The sequence below is a fragment of the Cydia fagiglandana genome, chromosome 2, assembly GCF_963556715.1.
Source record: "Cydia fagiglandana chromosome 2, ilCydFagi1.1, whole genome shotgun sequence".
Classification (NCBI taxonomy): Eukaryota; Metazoa; Arthropoda; class Insecta; order Lepidoptera; family Tortricidae; genus Cydia; species Cydia fagiglandana.
In genome coordinates, this window is record NC_085933.1 from 4,786,621 (window position 1) to 4,810,553 (window position 23,933).

Consider the following 23,933-nt stretch of genomic DNA (forward strand, 5'->3'; position numbering starts at 1 on the left):
ATTCATTCGATGCGTTGTTACAAAAAAATCACATCACCATTACCTGCTATCATCTCTTTAAACCTATCTTGTCATATTATAATGATTACGCTAACTTCGTGAGCCTGGGATCTGTGTGTCTTAAGCAGAGCAGGTGCTTAATTTTGTCTGCACTGCAATTTTCCCATAATAAACATGGCACACAGACGAAACAGGTCATTTCCGTAGTGTCTAATCAATGATGTCCCAAAAATGATGCAAGATTGGAATTTAATGGAAAACACATTTTTTTTCGTTATAATATTATTTGTTTATAAAATCATAAAACACACTAAATAGGGTTATGTCTGGAAAAAGACGGACGTAAATGGCCTTCATGGCTTTGCTGGCACATGCGTACTATTTTGTCAAAATTTTCCGTGACCATTTTGTATAAACTTGGCGGATACGAAATTGCCATTTGAACGGCTTGTTTTTGGACGACGAGTGGAATGCCCATCATGAATTGATCAACTTCCACTCTCCTTGAATTTTGTAATCACTCTTCTCACAGTTGACGAAGTCAAATCAATAATCCCACCATACCTATTTTGCACTAAATTTTCGAAATGTGCCCGCTTAACTTTCATTACTTTGAAATATTGTTCAATAATGAAAACGCGTTGTTTTTTCGTATAACCCGCCATTTTACCAAATAGTGGAGTGAGCTCAGGCCATAAAAAGGTCAACTACGGCGTTGACTAAACAAGAGATTTCCTTTGGCAGAATTAATCTGTGTGTTCCTAAAATGTATTTAAGAAGCCACCCTGATTTTTGACACAGGTGGGGGGGTTTTAAGCGTCGGCGACGTCTGAGGTTAATATTTTTTTTAAGTTTAGGTTCTATGTCAAGTTTAGTATCATTTTCAACTAAATCAAAGATGTAGACATAGATTTCATCTAAATCGGTTCAGCCGTTATTGATTCCCCATACAATTGTACATACCTTCCTTTTAACTTTTAAGAGATTTTTTTCTAATAAAAACTATCCTATGTTCTTCCCCGGGACTCAAAATATCTCTATACCAAATTTTATCAAAATCGGTTCAGCAGTTATTGAATCCCCATACAAATTTCCACCTCCCTTTTCACACCCTTATGGGTTGATTTTTGAGATTAAAAGTATGCTATGTTATTCCGTGGGACTCAAACTATCTCTGCATCAAATTTTGACTAAGTTGATTTAGCGGTTTAAGCGTAAAGAGGAATTAATTTTTTTTTTCCATATTTTATGTGTTTTTACTTCGGAATGGTGTCATTATGGTATCATAAATGAATTCAGCATCCCCGATTTATATGAAAACGACACCAAACTTGGCCTAGTAGCTTAAATGATATAGATATCAAGATCAAGTTAAGACCAGAAATCCCCCTAAAAATTTACACCAAAAATCTTGGTGGCTCCACTTCTTAAATCCATCCTTGGGTCCTAAGGACCAATCCTGCCAAAGGAAATCTCTTGTTCATGCAACGCCGTATGTTAGGCTACCACCAGCTAGCACCATCCGCTAAAACCGTTCTGCCGTCAAATAGTACATATTTTTAGGGTTGCCAGCACTAAAATGCAATAATAGCGGCAAATACAAATTTGGGTAATTTTTGGGACATCCTTTAGTTAGTAGATATCAGATCAAACGAGTTATGGTGAATTACATTACGCTGAATATTTACAAAAAATAGGATCAGCTCAATGTCGCAGTGTTGTAATGAAATCGATCGTCGAATGGAAGCCTTTCAGTCCGGGTTTATTGTTATTTTTTTTTATAATTAGAATTTCGTTACTCATCTTGTTCTCATATCGGAGCCGTTCCGTTCCGACTTTATATGTACGTATCAAATTTGTACTTCTTTGTCGTTTGACAAAAGCGCCTTTGCGATGAAAACGTTTATGTGATGAACCTGACGTCTGATCTAAACCAGGCGGCGTAGCACGGTGGCGTTTTTATCCCTTGTCACCATACCTGTCACGTTCTAACAAGTATGTAAGTGCGAAAGGGACGCGCATAGTGATAGTCGATAAAAATGGAACCGTGCTGCGCCCGCAGATAGATGTATGTCACTGACATATTTACGAATAATCAGCTAATGTTTTGGCACCGTTTACAATTAGCTCTTAATTGCTTTACTAATTGAACGTTTTATTATTTTTGTGACATTGAAAAACCCAAGTTTTATAAAATCTATTCAGCCGTTCGGCCATTTAGGTAGGGTTATCTATCGTATCGTTATCGGCGTTATCGTGGATGAAAGGTAGGATAAAAATATGGGCAATTGGCGTCGGTGGTCCTGCGACCCCAACGATTATTCGGCCCGCATGTTGCACAGTATTGTTGTTATATTTCATCTATTGCGTATTTATTACTAATAGGCTTTATTCCTTAAATGAGTGCAATGACCCACATATATTTAGCCGAAGGTGGAACATTAGTCTGTGAAACGCAGATCTTTTAATTTATTAAAGTACGCAGTAGTTAAACAGGTGTGAGTTCGCCAACGTCTTTGTTAGTAAAATTACAATTAATTCCGAGTCTTTTGTTTACGTTTGTGAATCGTTGCTGTTTTCCCACTCGCTCCTTGACAAAAACAAGGGATTTCCTTTACCGCATACAAACGTGCATATATATTATGGTAGATAAATACTGTAGTGTATGCCTGTATGGTATACTCGTAAGTACTGTAATAAACGGTACCGTACTGCGTCGTATTTGTTCACCGCTATCGCGCTCCACGTGTCATTTCATCACTTTCTTTGTCCGTCTTTATGCAGGCTCTATGCGAAGCAGGACCTAATTGTAATGACGACCTGATAATAACTGATTAGATAGTTTAGCAGTGTCAATCGAGGGGTGTTTAGTGTTGCTGGTCGTGCTTGGGTCGTAATGGCGTGGATTTACGAACGCGCGTGTGGCGGTGGCGTGAGGTCAGCGCCCTGGCCCAGGACTAATTCGGGGGAGATCGACGATGCTCCGCCGTCGGGGCTTTGTCTGCTCCCGCCTCCGCTCCGCCGTCTCCACGGTCATTCGTCGAGACGCATCGTTCGCACACATGGCTTTGTTTGTGTTCGCTATCACCTCACATCGACCTTTTTACCCATGTAAATAAATTTTCACAGACAATAAACAACTACGCAAGACACTAAGTCGTGTAATGAAAAGTCGCGAGTCACGTTAACTAGGTATCTATTTGTTTGCCGAAGTTGACGAACTCACAAAATCTTATTGTTCGTGCAATTTGAGACAATGTCCTGTGTTTTTGAGTTCAACGGTCCTTGAAGTTCGTTCGTTTATCGACCTCGGGACTTTTCACTTTCATCGGTCAAATACATATAACATAAAATACCTAAATGTTATATTTTTTATCTTATTCCATTTTTAATAGTCTTTGTATAATGGTGGTTTGAGTGTGTGAAAGCGATGACTAATGATAGAGAACTTTACTCACACTTAAATTATGTGACTCACTCTTTATGCGCACCTCGGGGGTTTGAATTCCTGGTATATTGGGTACATACAATAACATGTTGATTAAGCGGTTGAAGCTAGTATAGGATAGGTATTGGTGGCGGTGATAATGGCCTGCTGCGTGTTGTGATGGCGAGATATACATTAGAGCGAGCATGTGTTTATCAGGCACCGAGCAGCTTGTTTGTATTTGTGAGTGCGTGCGCGTGTGGAGCGTGGTGTGGAATGACGCGAATAGTTGATGTCGGCGGGCGGCGACCGCGGGCCCGCGCCGCGCGCCGCGGTCGCCAGTCGCCAGCCCGCAGCCCGAGCGCGACGGACGGAGCTCGCAGCTTGCACCCGCGAGGCCGATTCATACGCGATTGTTTGCAACATATTTAACGCGTACGCGACTAATGCAACTTATCTAGTCGGATAACAGGGAATTAGTCTGCTCGCTTCGTGTTTCAAAACTGTGATGTTTGTGCAAGTGTGGCGCTTTCGAGCGTAGTTAGTACGTGGCCATGGGCTCTAGTTCCTACTCGAAGGTAATGTTGGTTGTGTTAAGTAATGTGTGTGTGAGTGCCGTGGACCGAGAGGAGTCTCGCAGACAGACGAGGCTGTTTGAAGGCCGCCGCCCCGACCTTGGTGCAAGAAGGTCGACGTCCTCACGTGTTTAGAACTTGACATGCAATTTTGAATGAGGGGCCATTGTAGTCGACCTGTTTTTATTTTCTGCATATGTTATTAGGTTGGCTTAAAAGTATTAAATCTCAGGGTGTATTAAATCGCTCAATGAAGATAACAATAATATCAGAGTAGTTTTAGCTGCTAGGTTAATTACAAAATAACTTAAATGAGTACGCGAGTGTCTAAATCTATTTGGAATTAGGTAATAATCAAAGTAGGCTGATGCACTTAGGCACTTGGGTAATTGATAGATAAGCATGTAGGTAATTTACTTATGTATTCAACCTCATTGAATACTGGAATTAGGTGAACACTAATATTGAAACTTTGATTTAATTGCAATATATTTTAACATGTATAACCTAGAACGTATGTAGTCGTTATTGTGCAGGTGCAAACTCAATTTTATTTTTAATCACATCGTATAGTGCCTGCAATTAGGCCACTTGTGCACCAAATTTTTTAAAGAAAACTTTACTGTATTTATTTGTAATCATCATAAATTTTTAGATGTGGCCGTATTTCAGGCAGTAAGTAAACGACATAAGATAGAGTAGGCATGGCATGGCTAATTTGAATAAAAGGATAGCATATCGTTTAACAACGTTAGGTATAATGAGCAAATTGGCCTTCCCATACACATCAAAATGATGGTTTGGCCAGGTTTCCTTAGGCGGTCACCACATTGATATGGTTTCCGGATGCGCCAGTGTAATTAATAATCAGTAATAAAGTCTTTTTATTCATTAGGTATCTACATATTTACTGCAATAAAAACTAGCCCGGAAATATTTTCAATCTAGTATTTGTCGTTAAGATAATTGTTTGTATCGTTGGGATCTGTTAGTTTTTTTACTATAATCGCAATCTGGTTAGACTTGCCACACGGCATATGGCACCTTTATTGACAAGTATTTCTATTTTACGTTGCCTGACTGCGTAGTTTTTTGTATTAACACAAACGCATATTTGTGATCCAAACAATAATAAAGCCCGTCCATTGTGCGCTAGCGCGCACGAAAGAGAGAGCAACACGGCTAGATACAGGGCGCGGTGCGTGTGCGCCTCAGCGATCAGCTGACGCCGCGGCGGCCATCTTGCCATGCGTGCTCCATTGTCGCCGCGTCACTGCGCTCAGCAGTGACGTACGCGTTTCAAATACTAATGTCATTGTCCTTCCCTTCCTGTACTAGCTCCTCTTGACACTTTTGTGCAAACCTGTTGTGTCATTGTCATGGAACAAAACGTTTGTTTCCTTGTTGCCATACAACGCGGAAGGCTACGCTCGGCTCGGATGCGAGACCCTGGCGCGTCTATTTTTGGTTAGCGTCTTATTTCCGGTGTAGAAGCGCTTATTGTTCTACTCTTAATCCTGAATGGCTACATACTACATGCATTCGGATCTACGTCTTACTACTTTTGCCACAGGATATCTTTTACAAAGTCTGGAACACAAACCAGTTTCCTGGATTGGCAGATAGCAAATTAACAGGACTTTACTTTTCGACTAACTTCGAAGACGAATTAGAAGTACCTAGTCCAATCCGAAGAAATTATTGCTTTATCTTGTCTTAATAGTTACTCCATAATTACCAGAATTTCTGCTCAATACTTTGCAAGTGAATGACATTCATCTGAGGCGAGTACTGCAACATTGCAGTTTGAGATTTATCTCAGTTTCGTGAATCGGAAGGATTGTGCACGATTTTTGTGCCTCTACTTTACCGTTACGGTTACCGTTGCCTGAGTGGTCAGACCAGTATTTTGTCTGAATCCAACTTTTAAATTGGATCAACGTGTGTGTTCATTAAAAACTGAAGTGGCCGGGAGAATATACGAAGTCTGATCATTTACATTTATACTCTCAAATTACAATGTCTCTAAGTGAAAAATAAATGATTGATTTAGTCTAGCCCGTATCATAGGTACTTTCGCTCTTTCTCTTTCACTTTACCATTACAGCGTAACGTACTTACAAGAATTGAGTCTGTTAAGAAAATTGTAACAAGTTAGCGTATAGAGTAGAGAGCGGTTATGGTTCGACCTATATTCCGCCTGCGGGAGGTAGCGAGGCAGAGGATGGCTCCGCTCCGCTCGCGCCCCAGTTGGCTATTCGGTGTTATTAGTCCGCAGCATTTTGCACGTAAATGGATGCATATTTCAAGAGGAGGCTCCTTGAGGCATTAGCACTTGTAGCTGTTACGGCGTGTTTGTAACCTAAACGATTACATACCTACACTACACAATATTACACGTATTAGGTTTATATATTTTTTTCTGCTAGTAATTACTTTGTTACTAATACCAACTAATACTTTATATTTGGTATGGCAAATCGGGTTGGTTTTCAAAATGGGCTTAAAGCAAGGAATTTCAGTCTTAAGTTTACAGGTTTAAAATAAACGACAAAAACAAATCGATCTAGTAAGTAAACAACAATATAGGTACGACGTAAAATGCGTATTAGCTCAACAGGTTACTTCGTCAATGTGAATTTAAAAGTGATGTATTTGGCAACACGAGCGTGATATCAAACATGTTTGGCTGTATGCGTGTGGGGTCGGCCTCGCGGTGGGCCTTGATAGACTTGAATTAATCTCACTGTTAATACGCGTTACTAACGACTTACTTTAAAACTATTAATTCCCGATTGTTTCTTATTATTCTTAATTTGGTTGAAGGTTTCATTTTACTATTTGCCTTAGGTAGGCCTAGGTGTAGTTTATAAATTAATCGTACCCCTCCTCTCCACTCTTACTTATCCATATAGAACTATGTTTATAGTAGGTACCAGTAAACACTATAGTCTTGAGGAAATGTTTAAGAAACCGACGTCAAATGTCGAGTCTAAATACGTTTTTGAATAATTCTTGCGGAACTTGTGGGCTAGAATTAGATCGTGGCATCCAATAGAAGTATTGTCCACAAACAGCGAAGTGGCCACTCATTTATTTTCCATTCGCGATGGGCGCCGAGCCATTCGTGGTCGTCACTGTTCATTACACTGGCTGTATCTACAATGATGAATGGTTGGGAGAGTCCTTATTGTGAGACGGGTATGCTTCGAGCACGGGTATCTCCCCACAAGTGTTGTTCATTAAGCACGATTTCGAACCTTATCTATTTACTTAAAAAGCTGGGCAATTTGTAATTGGTGTTAAAACGTTGACCTATATTCTATTCTCAAGTACATTCATCCAGATGAATCAATCGGATTAATAAAGTGAGCCGTTCTTGTTCAAACTTCGACTCACTTTATATTTCGTGAACCTTACAAGAAATGGTTTGAGGGGGCTCAGGTGTTGGTATTTTGGGCACACGTGCGCCACAAAGGGTGCAGGGTAGACACATGGGTCGGTGCAGGCGCGGGCGGGTGCGTGGCGGCACTCGCACTCGGCACTCGGCAACTGGGTCAGCGGGCCACGGCGCAACGACGCGCCCCGTTCCGACTACGACACACATATAGCTCCCACAGCCACACGCTTATCTCGCCATGCCATACCTTTATCACACTTAATCTCAATGGAAATAACCTTTAATTAGTCTTACTTTGTGACTTTCGTACTCGATAAAACTTTGACCAACTAAAATTTGCGTCATATTCGCAGCATTTGTGCTAGATGGTTATAAATATAAGATAAGGACAAACGTTAACTGCGCATTATATTTGACGACGTCCGCCAGAGTTTAACAATGAATTGGATTCAATCTGTCCACTTGTCGTCATTGTCTTTAAAGAGTAGAAATTAATTGTATCAATCGCGACTGGTCTCACCAGCAAAATTATGGGCAGTGCAGTTAATTTGGCAACTGGCAGTGGCTAGGCATTGTAACGCTATAATTGAACATCACGTTTCCGTCGAGCCAGTCACCTTGGCACTGTTATTTCGTACCAAATTTACGTGCATTTTTATTTACCAATATCTTCGGACTTACGCTCAATTTGCCTTACATGCTATTTTGAATATAAGGACTGTATCGTTTATTATAAATACAGATAAAACCTGGTCTAACTGTTGACGTGTGTATTATTTTGTATTACTATGTTCTTAAGGTATAATCTGGGGGTATTTTTAAGACATATCTGATATAAGAATGTTTTACATTTATTTTATTTTAGGGACTTTATGATGATTTTAATACCTTCTAGCAAATGTAATTCGGACAAGCCTATCGAGCTTAATTTGAGACTATTTCACCGATTCCTTAGTACGATTTAAAGAAACAAAAGGTTAATATGCTGCCAAAATATGCCATCTAAGTGTCCTTTTCATGATTGCTCAATTGAACATCCACAGAATAAATGTGGTGTATTTTATCTTTACATGAAAACGACTTTTTATGCAACATTTTGGATTCCCGTCAATTTCTGACGCCAGGGAAATGACGGAAACAGCTAAAAGAATCTACCGAAATCCAAAGCCTAACGGACATTCATGGCGTTGAACCATGGCTAGAACAGGTCGATAGAAACGCTCCATGATGGTTATATTGTATACCAAAGTCGGGGTTGTCGTAACTAACATGCCATATTTTCAAAAAGGCCACCAAGCACAGATCCAAAACTTTTTTTCCAACTAAAAGAAATGATTAGACTATGCCCAGATGTTTCGCTTTACGAATCATATGTAATTGCTGTTTACATAGTACGATTTTTTTTGTGTAATACTTATCTTGTTCGCAAACCGTAAATTTTCTTGTAGTATTTGTCCGAAATCGTTGTAGTTACTCGGGAGGATTGGGTAAATATTGTCCAAACCATATGCTTTACGTGATCTCCCAGGACGAAATGTTACTTATTATTAAAGCACTAATTAAACTATATGTGTAATTTTTTAATAAAAACATAATACCAGAAAAAACGGCTAAGTAAAGTTGTATTTATAATAAACGATACAGTCCTTATGTGCCAATTTTATGTATGTATTTCAATTATCTGTTGGTCTAAAAAGACGTATGTATTTAATCTTAATTGGCTTGGTTAAGTTGTTTAGTAATAGTAAGGACAATCTCAACATTTAGATAAGGTCTCTCTTTGTGAGCATTGTATTTACGTATTTAGTTCTCCATGAAATACAAGTCAGAATACATTTTCTAACAATACGCTCGCTCGTGTTTACAGGTAGGTGCTTACGAGTATTAAAGAATATTGCAATACGTGTGACGTTAAATTGGTGCTGCTACTATTGCGCACTATATTGAAATGCGTCAGTTACCTACAATAATAAGGCAAATTACTGTTTTCTAACGCAATAAATTTAAAGTGAAAACACGCTTATAGTCGATGTGTAAACGTGGAGACCGCTGAGCGCGTTGAACGAGAATACAAAAGAAGAACGAACACAGCTAGCGACTCGGAACGCGTGTCGAGTCGCGGCCGCGACGCCGCGAGGCGAGGCGATCGTGCTGCGCCAGCACTGTTTCGACAGATGCACCTGGACTTCGGACTTGTAGCCCAATCAATGAATGGCCTTTTTTATGTTGAATCTGGAAACGCGTAGTACTTTTATACTATTCCATTCCTACTGCACGAAAGAGGCCGTTTAAAACACCGGGTCCCGATTAGTTCTTTATTGTTTGTGACCTCTATCTTCTATCAGGTATATTTTGTTATATAATTAACTGGGGATATTCTTGATCCGTATTTACAAATTAAAGGTTCGAGTGTCTATTCGACGACGCTCCTCATGCATGGTTGTGCGATTAGCGTGTTGTGAGGGCCCGCGCACCCCTGGCTGCGCCGGCGCCGGTCGATGCTCCCCCGGGCTCCCGGCCACCGACCTCGGCGCTCTCCACGGCATTCATAATTCTGCATTAATTGGTGCACGCTACGACGACACCGCTTGCGTTTGGGACGCGTGGGTTTACCGAAATTGGACTTTAATTTCAACTGTAAACAAGTTATATTAAAAACAAGCGTGAGACTTGTTTATTATTCGTTGTGTTGATCGTTTGTGGAAAAGGATAAGAGATTTTGGTACGTACAGTGGCGTTCAAAAGTGCATGTATAGATGTCGACCGTAATGCTTTAATATTACGGTTGAAACATGTCCATGCACTTTTGAACGCCAGTGTACATAGGACAAACCGGAGTTAATTTGGCCTACTTAGAGGATAAGTTCTCATTCTCCCAAATTAGATTCGCCTGTAGGAATTAAATCAATTTAATTTCGCCACTGATACATAAAACAAAATGTAAAACTATTGCACGATTATGTTAAACTGTTTTCTTGTTTTCCGCAATTCCGTTGACGTTGAATATTTTACTATAGTTCGTTTTTTTTAGCATTAGAAAGAACTCCACAGAAGCAAGCGTGCAGTTTTTGTCAGGTTCTTTAATTGTTAATAATTATTGAATTATCTAATGTAGCATGGTAAAATTATTACCGCTATAAGTGTCGGATTTGGAACCACAAGCTTACTTCTGCGAAGTTCTTTCTAATGCTAAAAAATACGGACTAACTGTAGAACCTCGATTATCCCAACTAATTGGGATGGAGACTAATTTCGATAGTCAAATGTGGGTTTTTTGGTACAAGGTCAAACAAAACATAAAAACAGTACAGTTTATTAAAGTTAAAATATAATACACCTGAAAAAGTTCGGATAATGAGGGTTCGGATATTATTAACCTTTACAAGTTCGCATAATCGAGGTTCTACTGTACTTAAGATCTTTAGCAGTACTTGTGCCAATCTAGTCTGTTTATTACGTACACGCGTCTCTTAAGATGTGCTATCCAATCAACGCGCCGCGTCTCATTTATTATCTGCATACCTACGTGTTTGTATGTCACATATCTTGGAGATATTTGATATAGTATTGAGTTCTCTGTGTGCGTTGTAATTCTGCCTGTTGAGAATATAAACCTTATTATATTATTCGCTCTTAGGTTTTCTACGGTTAAAATCAGCGCATTGCCAATTGGCAATAGCGTGAACATAATTATGTTCTGATCACGCTCATTTGTGTTAACGGGTATCTACAGACCTCTTGGCCTGTTATTGAGAAACCTCTATGGTCCATGCCATGGACTCCATGGATTTAACGGACAGTGTTTGCTATTTTTTTAGGAACGCGGAGAAATGTCTTGATATATTTATTGGTGCTGTGTCGTCGTAATTCGGTGGCGCATATTTACTGTACTCTACTACGCAGTAAATACGATTCCTTTGTGTTTAAATTTATTTCAGTTCAAGTCTAATGAGGTTGAATCTATGAATCACTAGTTGCCTAGTGGGTTTCCCCACCTGGCAGATAAGAATAAAATAGAAATTTTTTATTCAGGCCCATCAATACAAACCCAAAATCATAAAGTTTCTCTCTATACATCAATATAGCTATTTAAGTTTCTATAGAAAATGCACATTTGTTTTGTCCCTGCTTAATTAAAGAAAATGAACACTAAAATGCAATCTATATTATAATATTTAATCATACAAACGGGGTTTACACGGGGGGGGGGGGGGGGGAAACGGGGTTTTATAAACTAATTTCGGGTAGTTTAGTGGTGTTTTATTAATATCTCCGTTGACATTTGTTGGGACGTTAGTCTTTCCGTGACCACAGCTGGTGCAGCTCAGCTGAAATGTCGGAATTAAAGGTAAAAACAATGAAATTATATCGCGGTAGACCCGTTTGTGTAATTAAATATGTGTACAAAACGCGAGAGTTTAAAGTGTTATATATTATAATATTTGAAATCGTGGCATATCAGTTTGTCCCTAATTGTTACAATACAAAATTAAAAATGAGCACACAATAAGATCTACGTACAGATGCGGAATCTGTACATACTTAAATTCAAGGAGTAGTGCTATATCGGAGCGGGCAATCTGGTCACCATTATCTGACCTAAAAACGTCCTGAGCCTGACGTTGTTGAAAACAAAGAAACAAACCAATATACCTAACTTTGTGCATGAAGCCAACTACATATACTTAAGTCCGTGTGGCAGCAGTTATCTCTGCACGCATTGGCGACATGCATTCACATTCGCATCAATTGAATTTAAAAAGGAATGTTACATCGCAATCTTCCTGAAGACTAGTTTTTTACCACTACTAAAATAGTATAGTTCTGGTTTGGGCAAGTGCCTATTTAAACTTTAAAGGCAAAAGGAAACTAGTAATTTGTACATGTAGGCTTTTAAACTGTAGGACCAATGATGCCGAACAAAGAGAGATGCAACAAAAACTTTAGAGTCCTTGGTGTATTCAATACAAACAAATACAAACTTATACAAACCCTCCAAAATGCACCATAAATCTTGTATCACTGTATAGTTCGAAAAAGGTATGTAAGCACTAGCTTATGCTACCTATATAGGTGGTTAGCCTATTAGTAATCTGCGAGTTCTGCGCCACGATTGTCGCGATGCACTCGGCGGCGCGACCTTGGCGCGGGGCTCACGGCTCGCGGCACGGGCGTCCCGTTTCGCGGACGCGTTCCACTTTTGCCATAGCTCTCTCTTGTTACGCAAACCCGTCGTTATGCATATTATGTTTTGCCTCAAACGTTTCTGCATCCAGATACCACTTTCTACAGTTAGAATCTGGTTTGTGTTGGCGTTCGTGATGATATAGATTATAAACAAAACGCGATTTGGAAATGGTTCATTTCACGACAGCTGGCTTATCTTCAATCGAGGCTTGCCGGTTTGCCAATGACAAGTCGGCCTACGTAATGTTCGAGCGATGACAAAAAAGTGAAACCGTTTGCTGTATCGCCATTAAGCTACTTTTGTGCTTAGTCAGAAGGAAGAGTTTGAAGTAGACGTGAATAACAGAATGAAGCCAGATGAATTCTTAGGTTATATTATTAGGTACAAACGGTTGAAAATTGGTTAATCAGCTTTTATTCTGTTCTGTCCCGTAAGCCAAAAAATCTGTAAACACGTACCTACTTGTTACAAAATTAGTAGATCACGAAAGCAAATCATGGTTTCAACGACCTAGGAGACCTAACCATGAAAACTGGGTGTACAATAATTTTATGCACCCAAAAACATTGTAGTTATTTGGTAATTCACGAGTAACTTTTCATGCTTTTTATATTGATTTTTAGCATGATGTTAACAGGGTTTGTTTGTATTGTTTACAGGGCCCCCTGCGATCCTGACATAGCAAGAAGGACAGCACGTTGGCAAGGAAAGCCACTTACCGCGGCTACATCAGCCCAGAAATTACATCCCGTCTAAATTGAAACGTTCTATCACATCGTACACTGTGATCTGTGACTATAACAAGTGCAATAATATACTTTAGTGCAATCGTTTGTACTGTCGACTGTCAGTGAAGTGATTTGTTATTGTAATTGTGGTGAAATTAATTGTGGACAATGGAGCGTGAATCAAATCCCATGGAGGCGTTATGCCGGTCGGGGTGTGGCTTCTATGGAAACCCTTCCACAGATGGACTCTGCTCAGTATGTTTTAAGGTAAAGCATTTGTATCATTCTTCTTACAACATAAATGTTCCAAAATTCAAGGAACTACTACTTCCGCTTAACTGATACTTCGTGAAAACTCAACAATAGTGTGGTTGACGATTTGTCAGTACGTGACTGATTTGTATTAAGCTCAGTAAATGTGACGTTTCCGGTAAAGTACGAAATTGTTGCAAATATGTCGACGAGGTTGAATTCTAATTAAATGTTTATTATTTATTTAGATATTTACTTCAGGCAACAAGGCCCATATTACAAATACCTTACAGACTAACATACATACATATGTATTTTATAAACTTAAAACTAAACACTATTTAGACGACAAAGCGGCGTGGCTCCGTTGTGTCGGCTGCTCTTGTGTCGGATTCGGCAGTATCGCCGTATTGACAATCGACAAGCTCTCATTTGATTAAAATAGGCAGAAATAAAAATATAATATGTAGGTTCTTAAACTTCTGGTTACGTATTTAACCCCCCACTCAATTATTTTACGGATCGGCCCCAACACCGCAATTCGTAAATTGTCTTTATATGTCCCTTGAAAATATCAAGAGCAATAGAGATGGACATACTTTGATGATATTTCGATTTTCGCGGTAGCAGTCAACCTGATCGCTATTTATCACTATTGAATTGTTGACAAACAGACGCTGGCTGCGCCAAGGTCTTCTGTATTTTGGACGACAGCACTAATTTTTAGTTATTTTACATCGTTCTAAACATCTTTATCTTGTGTATTTAAATAGCTAACCTCTTAGTAACCTCTTAGGCCGCGGCCCGGACACGAGTAGCGAGATACCGAGCGACGTGTATTTGCATTTCATTCAGTTTAATCTACGATTACGATAGCACGCTCTTCGCCCCGCTGCCCGCTGGCGTCTAGGCCGCGGCCTTATACTCGTGGTTTCCTAAGTGTAAGGCCTGAATGGACGCTCGAAGCGGAGCGTTCGGCGGGCCGTGCAGCGTGGCGTCGGGCTCACAAGTGATTTGAGCAGCGTGCACTAAGGCCGCTCCTATACGTTTGCATTTGTTTAACATGCACGCCGCACGCCCCGCCCCGCTGCACGCCCAACTCGAGCGTCCACTCAGGCCTTACACTAATTCTGCGTGGTTTCTTAAAGAGGCCCTTTTTATTTTTTATTTTTTTTCTCTTTTTAATATTTTAAATATAATATATTATGTGAACCTGCCAAATATCACTATCAGTGAATCATCCGGTGAAGGTAGGTAGGTTCATACTAATTTATCACTTTTGATTAACTTATGAAAAGTCTCTCATTCATATATTAGGTAGGCAGCATCCAACCCAAACTTCGCTATTTATAATACTTTCGGTATGGTTCCACGATATTCGGATAGACTGCTAGAGCGTACCGCGAACACCGAAGTCAAATTGCGGACATCTTTCTCGTTTACTCCAATTAAGGCGTTAATAGAGTGACGGAGAAATATGGGCAACAATTTGCGAACTCCGGTGTTCGCGGTAGGCCGTCCGATTTTCGGTTAGATAAAAAATGTACATTACTGGGTTTATTATGCCTTGTACATCTTCTTCTTCGTCGTTCCCTCATGACTGAGGATCGTGACCAACAACTAATACATAAAATTACATATTAATACTATTTAATGAAATAATAATAAAAATGTAGTAACAGCACTAGGTGATGTATTGCTGACATGCTGACTGAAAACTTAGTATAATACATAACACCTATCCCTAATATGTTATATATGTAATAGTACCCACTGAGTGAGTCACCGTGTGTAGGGTTCGCGTACGTATAATTACTCAATTACTGCATCATTTTATAAATGTCAGTGAAGTAGGTCAGCTAGGTTGAACTTGACAGATGACGGGGGACTTTGGTTACGTAACCTGTGTTTGCGGATCGCCGGCTTTTTGCTAGGGAACATGAGGAATGTCGAAAAGTTTTCTAATATCTGTAGCTACGGAGTTCTAAGAAGAATATAATACCAATTTTTGACAAATTTACTGGTAATAATGAAATATATGGTTATTTTATTTGTCGTTTTTAATACTGGGTGGGTTAATAACAATGACATCGCAATATTCGCAATATGTGGAAGAATATTTTCTGTTGAAGGCTGGATTTCCTTATTAGGGATCATCCATTAATTACGTCACACGAATTTCCAGGTTTTTTGATCCCTCATCCCCTCCTTGTCACATTTTGCAAATCCCTCCCCACCTGGTGTGGCGTCACATTTTAGGCAATTTTGTTTTGTTTTCAACGAAATTGCAATACTAACTCGGCATTATATTTTTAATAAAAAAATATTTTTGGTAAAAGAAATATTAGTAATTTTATAACACAAAACCAATTAGGAACGAAAATTGCCTACTTTCAAAACCTCATTATTTAAATGCACAGCGAATAAAAAAAATATACATTAATTTTCGGCCACTGATTAATAGTGATGAAGTTAAAATGACGTCACAATGTTTGTGACTCTCCCCTCCCCCATGTCACAACATGTCACATTTTCTTGACCCCCTCCCCCCCTAAACGTGTGACGTAATTAATGGATGACCCCTTAGTACCCATGTACTAGTTACTATTTTACCTCTTATAAGGCAGTTTAGTTTTCTGACAAGTCTGTAGGTACTTCAGGTAACCCTTCAAACTTACTTTTCAGTGACACGCTTAAGGCTTCGTCACACAGGCGCGTTTTCCGAGCGGCGCGTGAGCGTTTTACATATAAAACGCTCACGCCCGCCCGGAAAACGCGCCTGTGTGACGGAACTATTAGATTTCACTGCCAAACACAAAGTAGATTTGGTAGAACATGTACAGTCGCAATCTTGTCAGTCCAATTCACACAAACTATATATTAAAATAAAGATAGACCCAGCTTTAGCGTTATTTATGCAAGATTCAAGGATGTAAAAAAAACAAATAGGGATCATAGGTAATTAACTAATTTTGTTAAATTATTGTGAAATAAAGATATTATTCTAAAGTATATTTATGTAGTCCCAGGCTACGGCGATGAGCATTAATTTATTTGCAAACGACTATTTACTTTGACGGTCCCCAAACTAACAAACATGCATGATATCTACTTTTGACACCAACACAATCGAAATTGTTACTTATTTGTAGTAACAATTTCGATTAAGTAAGTTTAGTTCAACCGGATTTATAAGGATACATTATCTTGTGTTGTGTGGACAAACCACATAAAAGATACCCCAAACACAGGTATTACCCACTTCTACACTTTGCATAAACCTAAGTATTACGCACCAATTTTTTTCCTGTTGTTATATGGAAGCTGCTCGAGTATGACCAAATTCGAGTGCACTGTGGAAAGTTTTAAGCTTAATTTCTATCGAGGTTATGTCTGCCCAGATTTTTGGAGAATCGTCCAGGAAATGTCATGTCATATTCAATTTCTTTTATGGAATGCTTAATAGAGGAATTGTGGTTTTAAGCCCATACACAGGCGTGAATACTTATTTCAAGAAATTTAGTTATGGTGACATAGCGACTAAACTTAAATTAAGCAGTTTTGCAAGGCCACCTATAATGACGCATAGCATAGTCAGCAAGTGAAGCATTGAAGTGGGCGAAGTGTTAATAATTATCTTGGCATGATGTTTTATCGTTAAAGGCTACCGAGAAAATCACTTGGGGCATTATCTATGAAATGGGACCTTATTGTCGATGGAGCTTACGCCGTACAGCGTTGCGCGGCATTGTATTTATATCGGAGCATCGTTAATAGCGTAAGCGCCACCGACAACAAGGTCACTTTTCATAGATAACGTCCCATTTATTTAAAAAACTTCACCCACTTAACTACTACTACTTATGTACATGTAAAGAGTGTAACGAAAAAAAACTGTAAATTTCAAATGAAAAATTGATGCAATTAACTGAAGGATTTTTGGAATTTAGGATTACTAGAATATAAAGTAGGAGTGATAGGCAGCTTTTTCCTAGCGCATTCAGTGACAGCTATTTACGGACCCGTTTTTCATATTTGCCTGCACCATCCCAACACATGCTGGATATGTCAAAGTTTTTTGGCTGTTTTATCCTTCTCTTTTAATACACTCTTGATTTGAACCCATTTATTAATGGTCGAGAGAACGGCACTGCAGGACGTATGGTGGTCTTACTTTGCTCATCGTCTATTAAAAAATGTGACTTTTTGTAACGAAGGAAATTGTATGCTTTTTGACTTGGCCTAGAAATTAATAACGCTAATTTTCGGTTACTTTAGGTATCCTAACTTTTGAACGAATCTAAATACTATGTATTTTGTTTAAAGTTCGTTTCACTTAAGTCAAATATTTACCCCAATTTTTCATGATAAATATGACGGGCATGCGGGGGCGGGCGCAAATTCTATTAAGAATATTTCTGATGGGTGACTTCTTCCTAGAGGTCTGCCGCTTCGAGACCTCCGTTCAAGAGACAAATTACTAAATTAGTTAGTTGGTTATTATGAAATGCACGAATCTACGAGGTTATTTTAAGTGTATCGAAAGCAAGCATGGAGTATATTGAAAAATTTCTTGCCATTTGGAAAAGACCAAATTTTAGTGATCTCTTCTAAGGACTGTATCGTTTATTATAAATACAGATAAAACCTGGTCTAACTGTTGACGTGTGTATTATTTTGTATTACTATGTTCTTAAGGTATAATCTGGGGGTATTTTTAAGACATATCTGATATAAGAATGTTTTACATTTATTTTATTTTAGGGACTTTATGATGATTTTAATACCTTCTAGCAAATGTAATTCGGACAAGCCTATCGAGCTTAATTTGAGACTATTTCACCGATTCCTTAGTACGATTTAAAGAAACAAAAGGTTAATATGCTGCCAAAATATGCCATCTAAGTGTCCTTTTCATGATTGCTCAATTGAACATCCACAGAATAAATGTGGTGTATTTTATCTTTACATGAAAACGACTTTTTATGCAACATTTTGGATTCCCGTCAATTTCTGACGCCAGGGAAATGACGGAAACAGCTAAAAGAATCTACCGAAATCCAAAGCCTAACGGACATTCATGGCGTTGAACCATGGCTAGAACAGGTCGATAGAAACGCTCCATGATGGTTATATTGTATACCAAAGTCGGGGTTGTCGTAAGTAACATGCCATATTTTCAAAAAGGCCACCAAGCACAGATCCAAAACTTTTTTTCCAACTAAAAGAAATGATTAGACTATGCCCAGATGTTTCGCTTTACGAATCATATGTAATTGCTGTTTACATAGTACGATTTTTTTTGTGTAATACTTATCTTGTTCGCAAACCGTAAATTTTCTTGTAGTATTTGTCCGAAATCGTTGTAGTTACTCGGGAGGATTGGGTAAATATTGTCCAAACCATATGCTTTACGTGATCTCCCAGGACGAAATGTTACTTATTATTAAAGCACTAATTAAACTATATGTGTAATTTTTTAATAAAAACATAATACCAGAAAAAACGGCTAAGTAAAGTTGTATTTATAATAAACGATACAGTCCTTATTGAGCAGTGTCGCAACGTCGCATGGCGTAAAACCAGAATTATTTGCACTAAAATATATAATCTAATAATAGGACTTTTAAATGGGATAAGAAAGTCGTCGTCATCATGCTTGGAAATAAAATTACAACCGTTTGAAATTTACAATTTTTTTTCGGCACAGGCTTTATGTATTTGTCAAAATAAGAGCTCTTTTTACGACTACGGCGAACCCAGAAAAACAAGTCATGTATTTAACCTGTACTGTTTGCAATCCACATCTGTTCCTATGTTATCTCGTAACTACTAAATGCTATGCATACATTAATGAATCAAAGATAATGTAGATGTGCATGTATTTATAAGTCCGTTAGAGGACGCCATTTTCAGGGTCGTTTACAAATAATGAATTAAAATGCCCGTATAATGCCGCACTTGAAAGTCTTCTATGAGTTCTATGGCTTATCTGATCTGACACTAGCAACGTTTTGCCGCCACAAAATAACCTTCACTAACCCGGGGTTAACCGGTTAATCCTGGAGTTACCATGGTTACCAGTGTACAATTTGTAAGTAAGTATTAGAAGAAAAAGAAGAAAATAAATTTATCCAGGCAGCTTACTGTATTGCTTAAATCTATTTAACGGGTTAACCCCGGGTTAGTGGAATGGTGCAAGTATAAGTGGCCCTTAATGTATTTGTTAATTTACCAGTAGCCAGCAGGCCTCTTGCTCCCAAAGCCGAACCAAATGTCTAATTGCTCAAGATCTTAAATCGATATCACAGGGACGCGTGGATATATTTAATTTGCCTTTTTTGTATATTTGTATAATTAATAACACAGAAGTACATGTACATGTTGCCACATAATGTAGATATGCTAAAAAACAGAAGCATTTGCACAATACACCAAGGTAAACCTGCGGGCGAACTTTTACGTGCCTTTTATATTTCTTGGCGCTTTTCTTGTAGTGTTGCGCATTTTACGTAGTGGTGTATTTTATAAAATAAAACATGAATATTTACCTTATTTAAAAACTGTACGTATACTATAATCGTTGGTTGAAATGAAACTAGAATTTAGAACCATATTAATAACGGTAATTAACAAATGATTTTCACTAATAAATGAGGTTTAAATGACTACATCTTGACAATAAATTAATATGTTTTGTCAGTTTGCTTATTAACTACAATAGGGTATTATCCTACTAGTCAAATCAGGTACTTTTTTAGAACTGTCAAAAGGATTTGCTAATATGGAATTTATATGAAACATTACATCGTGACGTCACGGTCAACTCACCTACTTTTTATATTTCTAACCGATTTAATTTAAATACAAGTAAAATAATTTATTTTAAATACAGTATAATACCCTATTATTATGAATTTCACACCAGTGTCAGTTGTTAGCGTTAGCATGCCAACACTGACATAATATTGGCCAATTAAAGTGCAGTCCTAAGCTAAAAAGCGGTATTTGCATTGTATTTTCATTGAAAATACGTCCTTCCCTCCTAAGCTAAAAGGACGTATTTTCAATGAAAATACAATACAATGAAAGTTTAATGCAAATACCGCTTTTTAGCTTAGGAGGGCAGCGTTCGCGGACCACCGATTGGTGCAGTAAGCTCAGAGAATTGAGTTTTTGAAAAGTCGTAGCACTTTTTTAGATCATGATACTGTTGCCATAAATTTAATTAGCAATTTTTATTTTTCTCTATGAGTGAAAGTCAATAACTCAGGATTCGCATCGCTGAAGTCCCTAGAAAATCCTCAAGATTGCTAATTCAATGTATGGCAGACGTATTGTGACCCAAAAAAAACTACGACTTTTTAAAATCCGTTTTCTGAATCCACTGCACTTTAAGTTATTATTATGATTACAACAGTTTTGAGAAACAGGCCGCTTTGTTTAGCCGCGCTTTCACGATACAACTGATATGGGTACGGTTTATGGTGGTATTTGTTACACAATTAGTTTCGCTGAAGAAACGTTTTTAATAAAACAATTATGTACAATTGGACAAAAGTGTACGAAGTAAATTATCGCAATGATTTATTCTTACAAAAGTTTGTCGCATCATAAATTAATGCTACAGGTACATAAAACCATAATTGCTTGTGCGTGCATACACGCTAAGTTGATGATGTATCTTTTTTTTTAAATTCCCTATTGATAACAATTTAACAAACTGTAATTTTCCTGTTTTCTGGGTTTTTGAACAATCGATGTTTTACGGTTTCGAAATAACCAGGGAAAATGTGAGGCCATTAAGTTTTTATGCCAAAACTAATAATTTGGACCAAAATAAAGAAAATAAGATAACTATTTGGTGCGTTAAAACCGCAACATACTATATATGTCAGTAACATACATACTTATTATTATAAAACACGTATAAGTAGTAAAATAATGAACTAATGAACCCAATTTGGTGTAAGTAAGCAAGGAAATGGTTGCTGGTGCAACATCACGTTAGGACACGGTCTGCTTGATCAGTCGCCGCGCCGCCACCGGGCCAAGGTCAGCCGCCGCGACATCTATACAAACAGCAATTCGACGTCCACCCGCCGCAGCGACTGTTGTGTAAATAATAGAAGTTGCCAAAGCAAAGATGGGGTACTTATGAGATAAGTGCAATCTCACACTGTTTGGGTTTTCAGGTCTATCACAGAAGTTTATAATAAGAAACTCATCGACATGTTGCTGAATTTATTGACAATAACAATTTAAACCCTTCGTTTGGCAAACTCCCGCAGCGGGGATGTCTATTTGAGTATAATTGATAGAAAGCTAAAATTCCAACAACTGTATATGTGATAATTATTACACGAAACCGTCGTGCTTGTATTCCAGGAGGCTCTGAAGAAGAAGCAGCAGCCGCCCGCGACGACGCCGTCGCCGGTGGCGGCGCCGTTCGTGCCGGCCGCGCCCGCCGCGCCCGCCGCCCCCGCCGCCCCCGCCACCCCCGCGCCCGCGCCCACGCCGCTGGCCGCCGCCGCGCCCACCGTGCCCAGCCTCGCCGCCCAGCCGCAGCAGCACACAGACGTGAGGCCACAATCCTCTTCTTCTCTAAAGCGGCCCACTGATTAACACTCCGCCGGACGGAATTGGCATGTCAGTTAGAACAAAATATTGACAGTTCCGAACAACTGACAGGCTGATACCGTCCGGCGGACTGTTAATCATTGCTCATATGCACTTGCTGGAGCACCGTGTCTCGCGAATGCTACCACCGTTTTAGCCGGTTTTTTGTCCATGGCGACGTAGTTGTTGTAACCGCAATTGCGTATGAGTCCTAACACATCCAGACCATCATTAATTAATTAATTAATTAATTACTTGCGACCCGTGTCTGCGCTGTTCGCGTATAAGGACAGCACTTTAGGGCGTTTTCATATAAACATCCTAATAAATCTCCACTTTTCTATCCGTGATTCGATTGAAGTATTCGATCGATGATTCCATCAGATCTGTAGTTCTAGTCCGCTGATTGATCAACCTATATATCTTCAACTATATATGGCACCGAATAGTCATTCTATTCGGTTTCATATTATAAAATCAGATCGTGTCCGATATATTTGCGGCCTTCGAATATTATAGCAGGTGACTGTACCTAACTATTTTATATCTTATATGTATAGAATGGAAATTATTTAAAGTTCCAATGAGTGGATATTAGGGCAGTAGACTGGGCATTCTGTCATTTTAGTATCTGGGATAAAAAAAAATACAGCTCAAGACTAAATATACATATAGAAAATACCGTATGGTATACTCTCGTATTCAACACAAGTTGCTTTAATATGGTATTGACATAGACATGTGCAATTTGTAATCTCTAGGGCCACGGCAATCGAATCTCAAGTTGTATCGAGATGCATTTAACCGCACTAATGAGCCAAGTCGTCGGAGGTTGAAGGTTACACCAGCCGAGGATTTATCCTTTTCGTTATAATCAGGAAACTTGCTTTACGACTTTAAATCACTTTTTAGACGAATTCGAATAGATTTTTTTGGCGTCGACATACATATGTGGGACTCTTAGCGGATGTTTCTTCTCGTGTTTAAAACGTTCGTCCCATCTTCATTTTTGTGACTTCGCTTCTAGTTGACTTTAGACAAAACAAAATTGACGCTTTTGCCAATTTGTGCACAAGTGTTATTTCTGTACACGGCGGGAAGAAGTTGATAACTCGAAATATTCTACTGAAGAAATTTGAACTTAAAATAAACTTGCATAAGCTTCAAATTTCTTCAATTTTTCCCGCCTGATATCAACTTCTTCCCGCCGTGTACGGATTTATACGTCATAATTTCATAGAAGTTTGACGTTTAAAATAACACTTGCACTGCGTGGGCTATCAAAATCGCTGCAGATTTTTGTTGGTCTAACTCTACATCTGTATGGATCTTGGAGGTCTGAATTGGCTTCACTTTAATTTACACTCTACATATTTAATTCGAATTCATCCTCACGCTGACAGGAACTCTAACCTTTTTGTTAATAAAATATCGTTGGCGTAAAAGAATGACGGTTTCAAATTTAAATAGTGTCACGCTGACAAACTTGACACTCGTGACTAAAATCAAAAAAAATATTTACAACGTATTTCTTAAATATTTACTGTAAATTAAAAATCAAAATATCATAGTTATTGCTCGTTATTAATTTGTAAAAGTTTTGTGAAACCGTTCTCAAGTCTTTTAATGATTTGAGATGGGGGGCGATTTTCTATTATAAAACGGTAAAGTTTAGTAGTTTTGAATTATACTTACGTACTTTTTACTTGAATAATTTAATAGCTCAATAGCCGTCTCGATCGGC

General features: G+C 38.6%; 1 protein-coding gene across 5 annotated transcripts in view; it reads left to right on the plus strand.

Moving 5' to 3' along the window:
- The window catches only part of LOC134674362 (AN1-type zinc finger protein 6), a 33,477-nt gene that overhangs the window by 5,437 nt on the left and 4,107 nt on the right, over positions 1-23,933 (plus strand). For 2 of the 5 annotated variants that reach the window (XM_063532431.1, XM_063532448.1), the window contains exons 3-4: positions 13,250-13,585; positions 21,959-22,150. In XM_063532431.1, the coding sequence (XP_063388501.1) occupies positions 13,487-13,585; positions 21,959-22,150 (291 nt within the window). In that variant the 5' untranslated portion in view covers positions 13,250-13,486. Of the gene's footprint in view, positions 1-3,748; positions 4,006-13,249; positions 13,586-21,958; positions 22,151-23,661; positions 23,854-23,933 lie in introns of those variants that run through there. The other 3 variants (XM_063532455.1, XM_063532439.1, XM_063532422.1) reach the window with 3 other exon arrangements.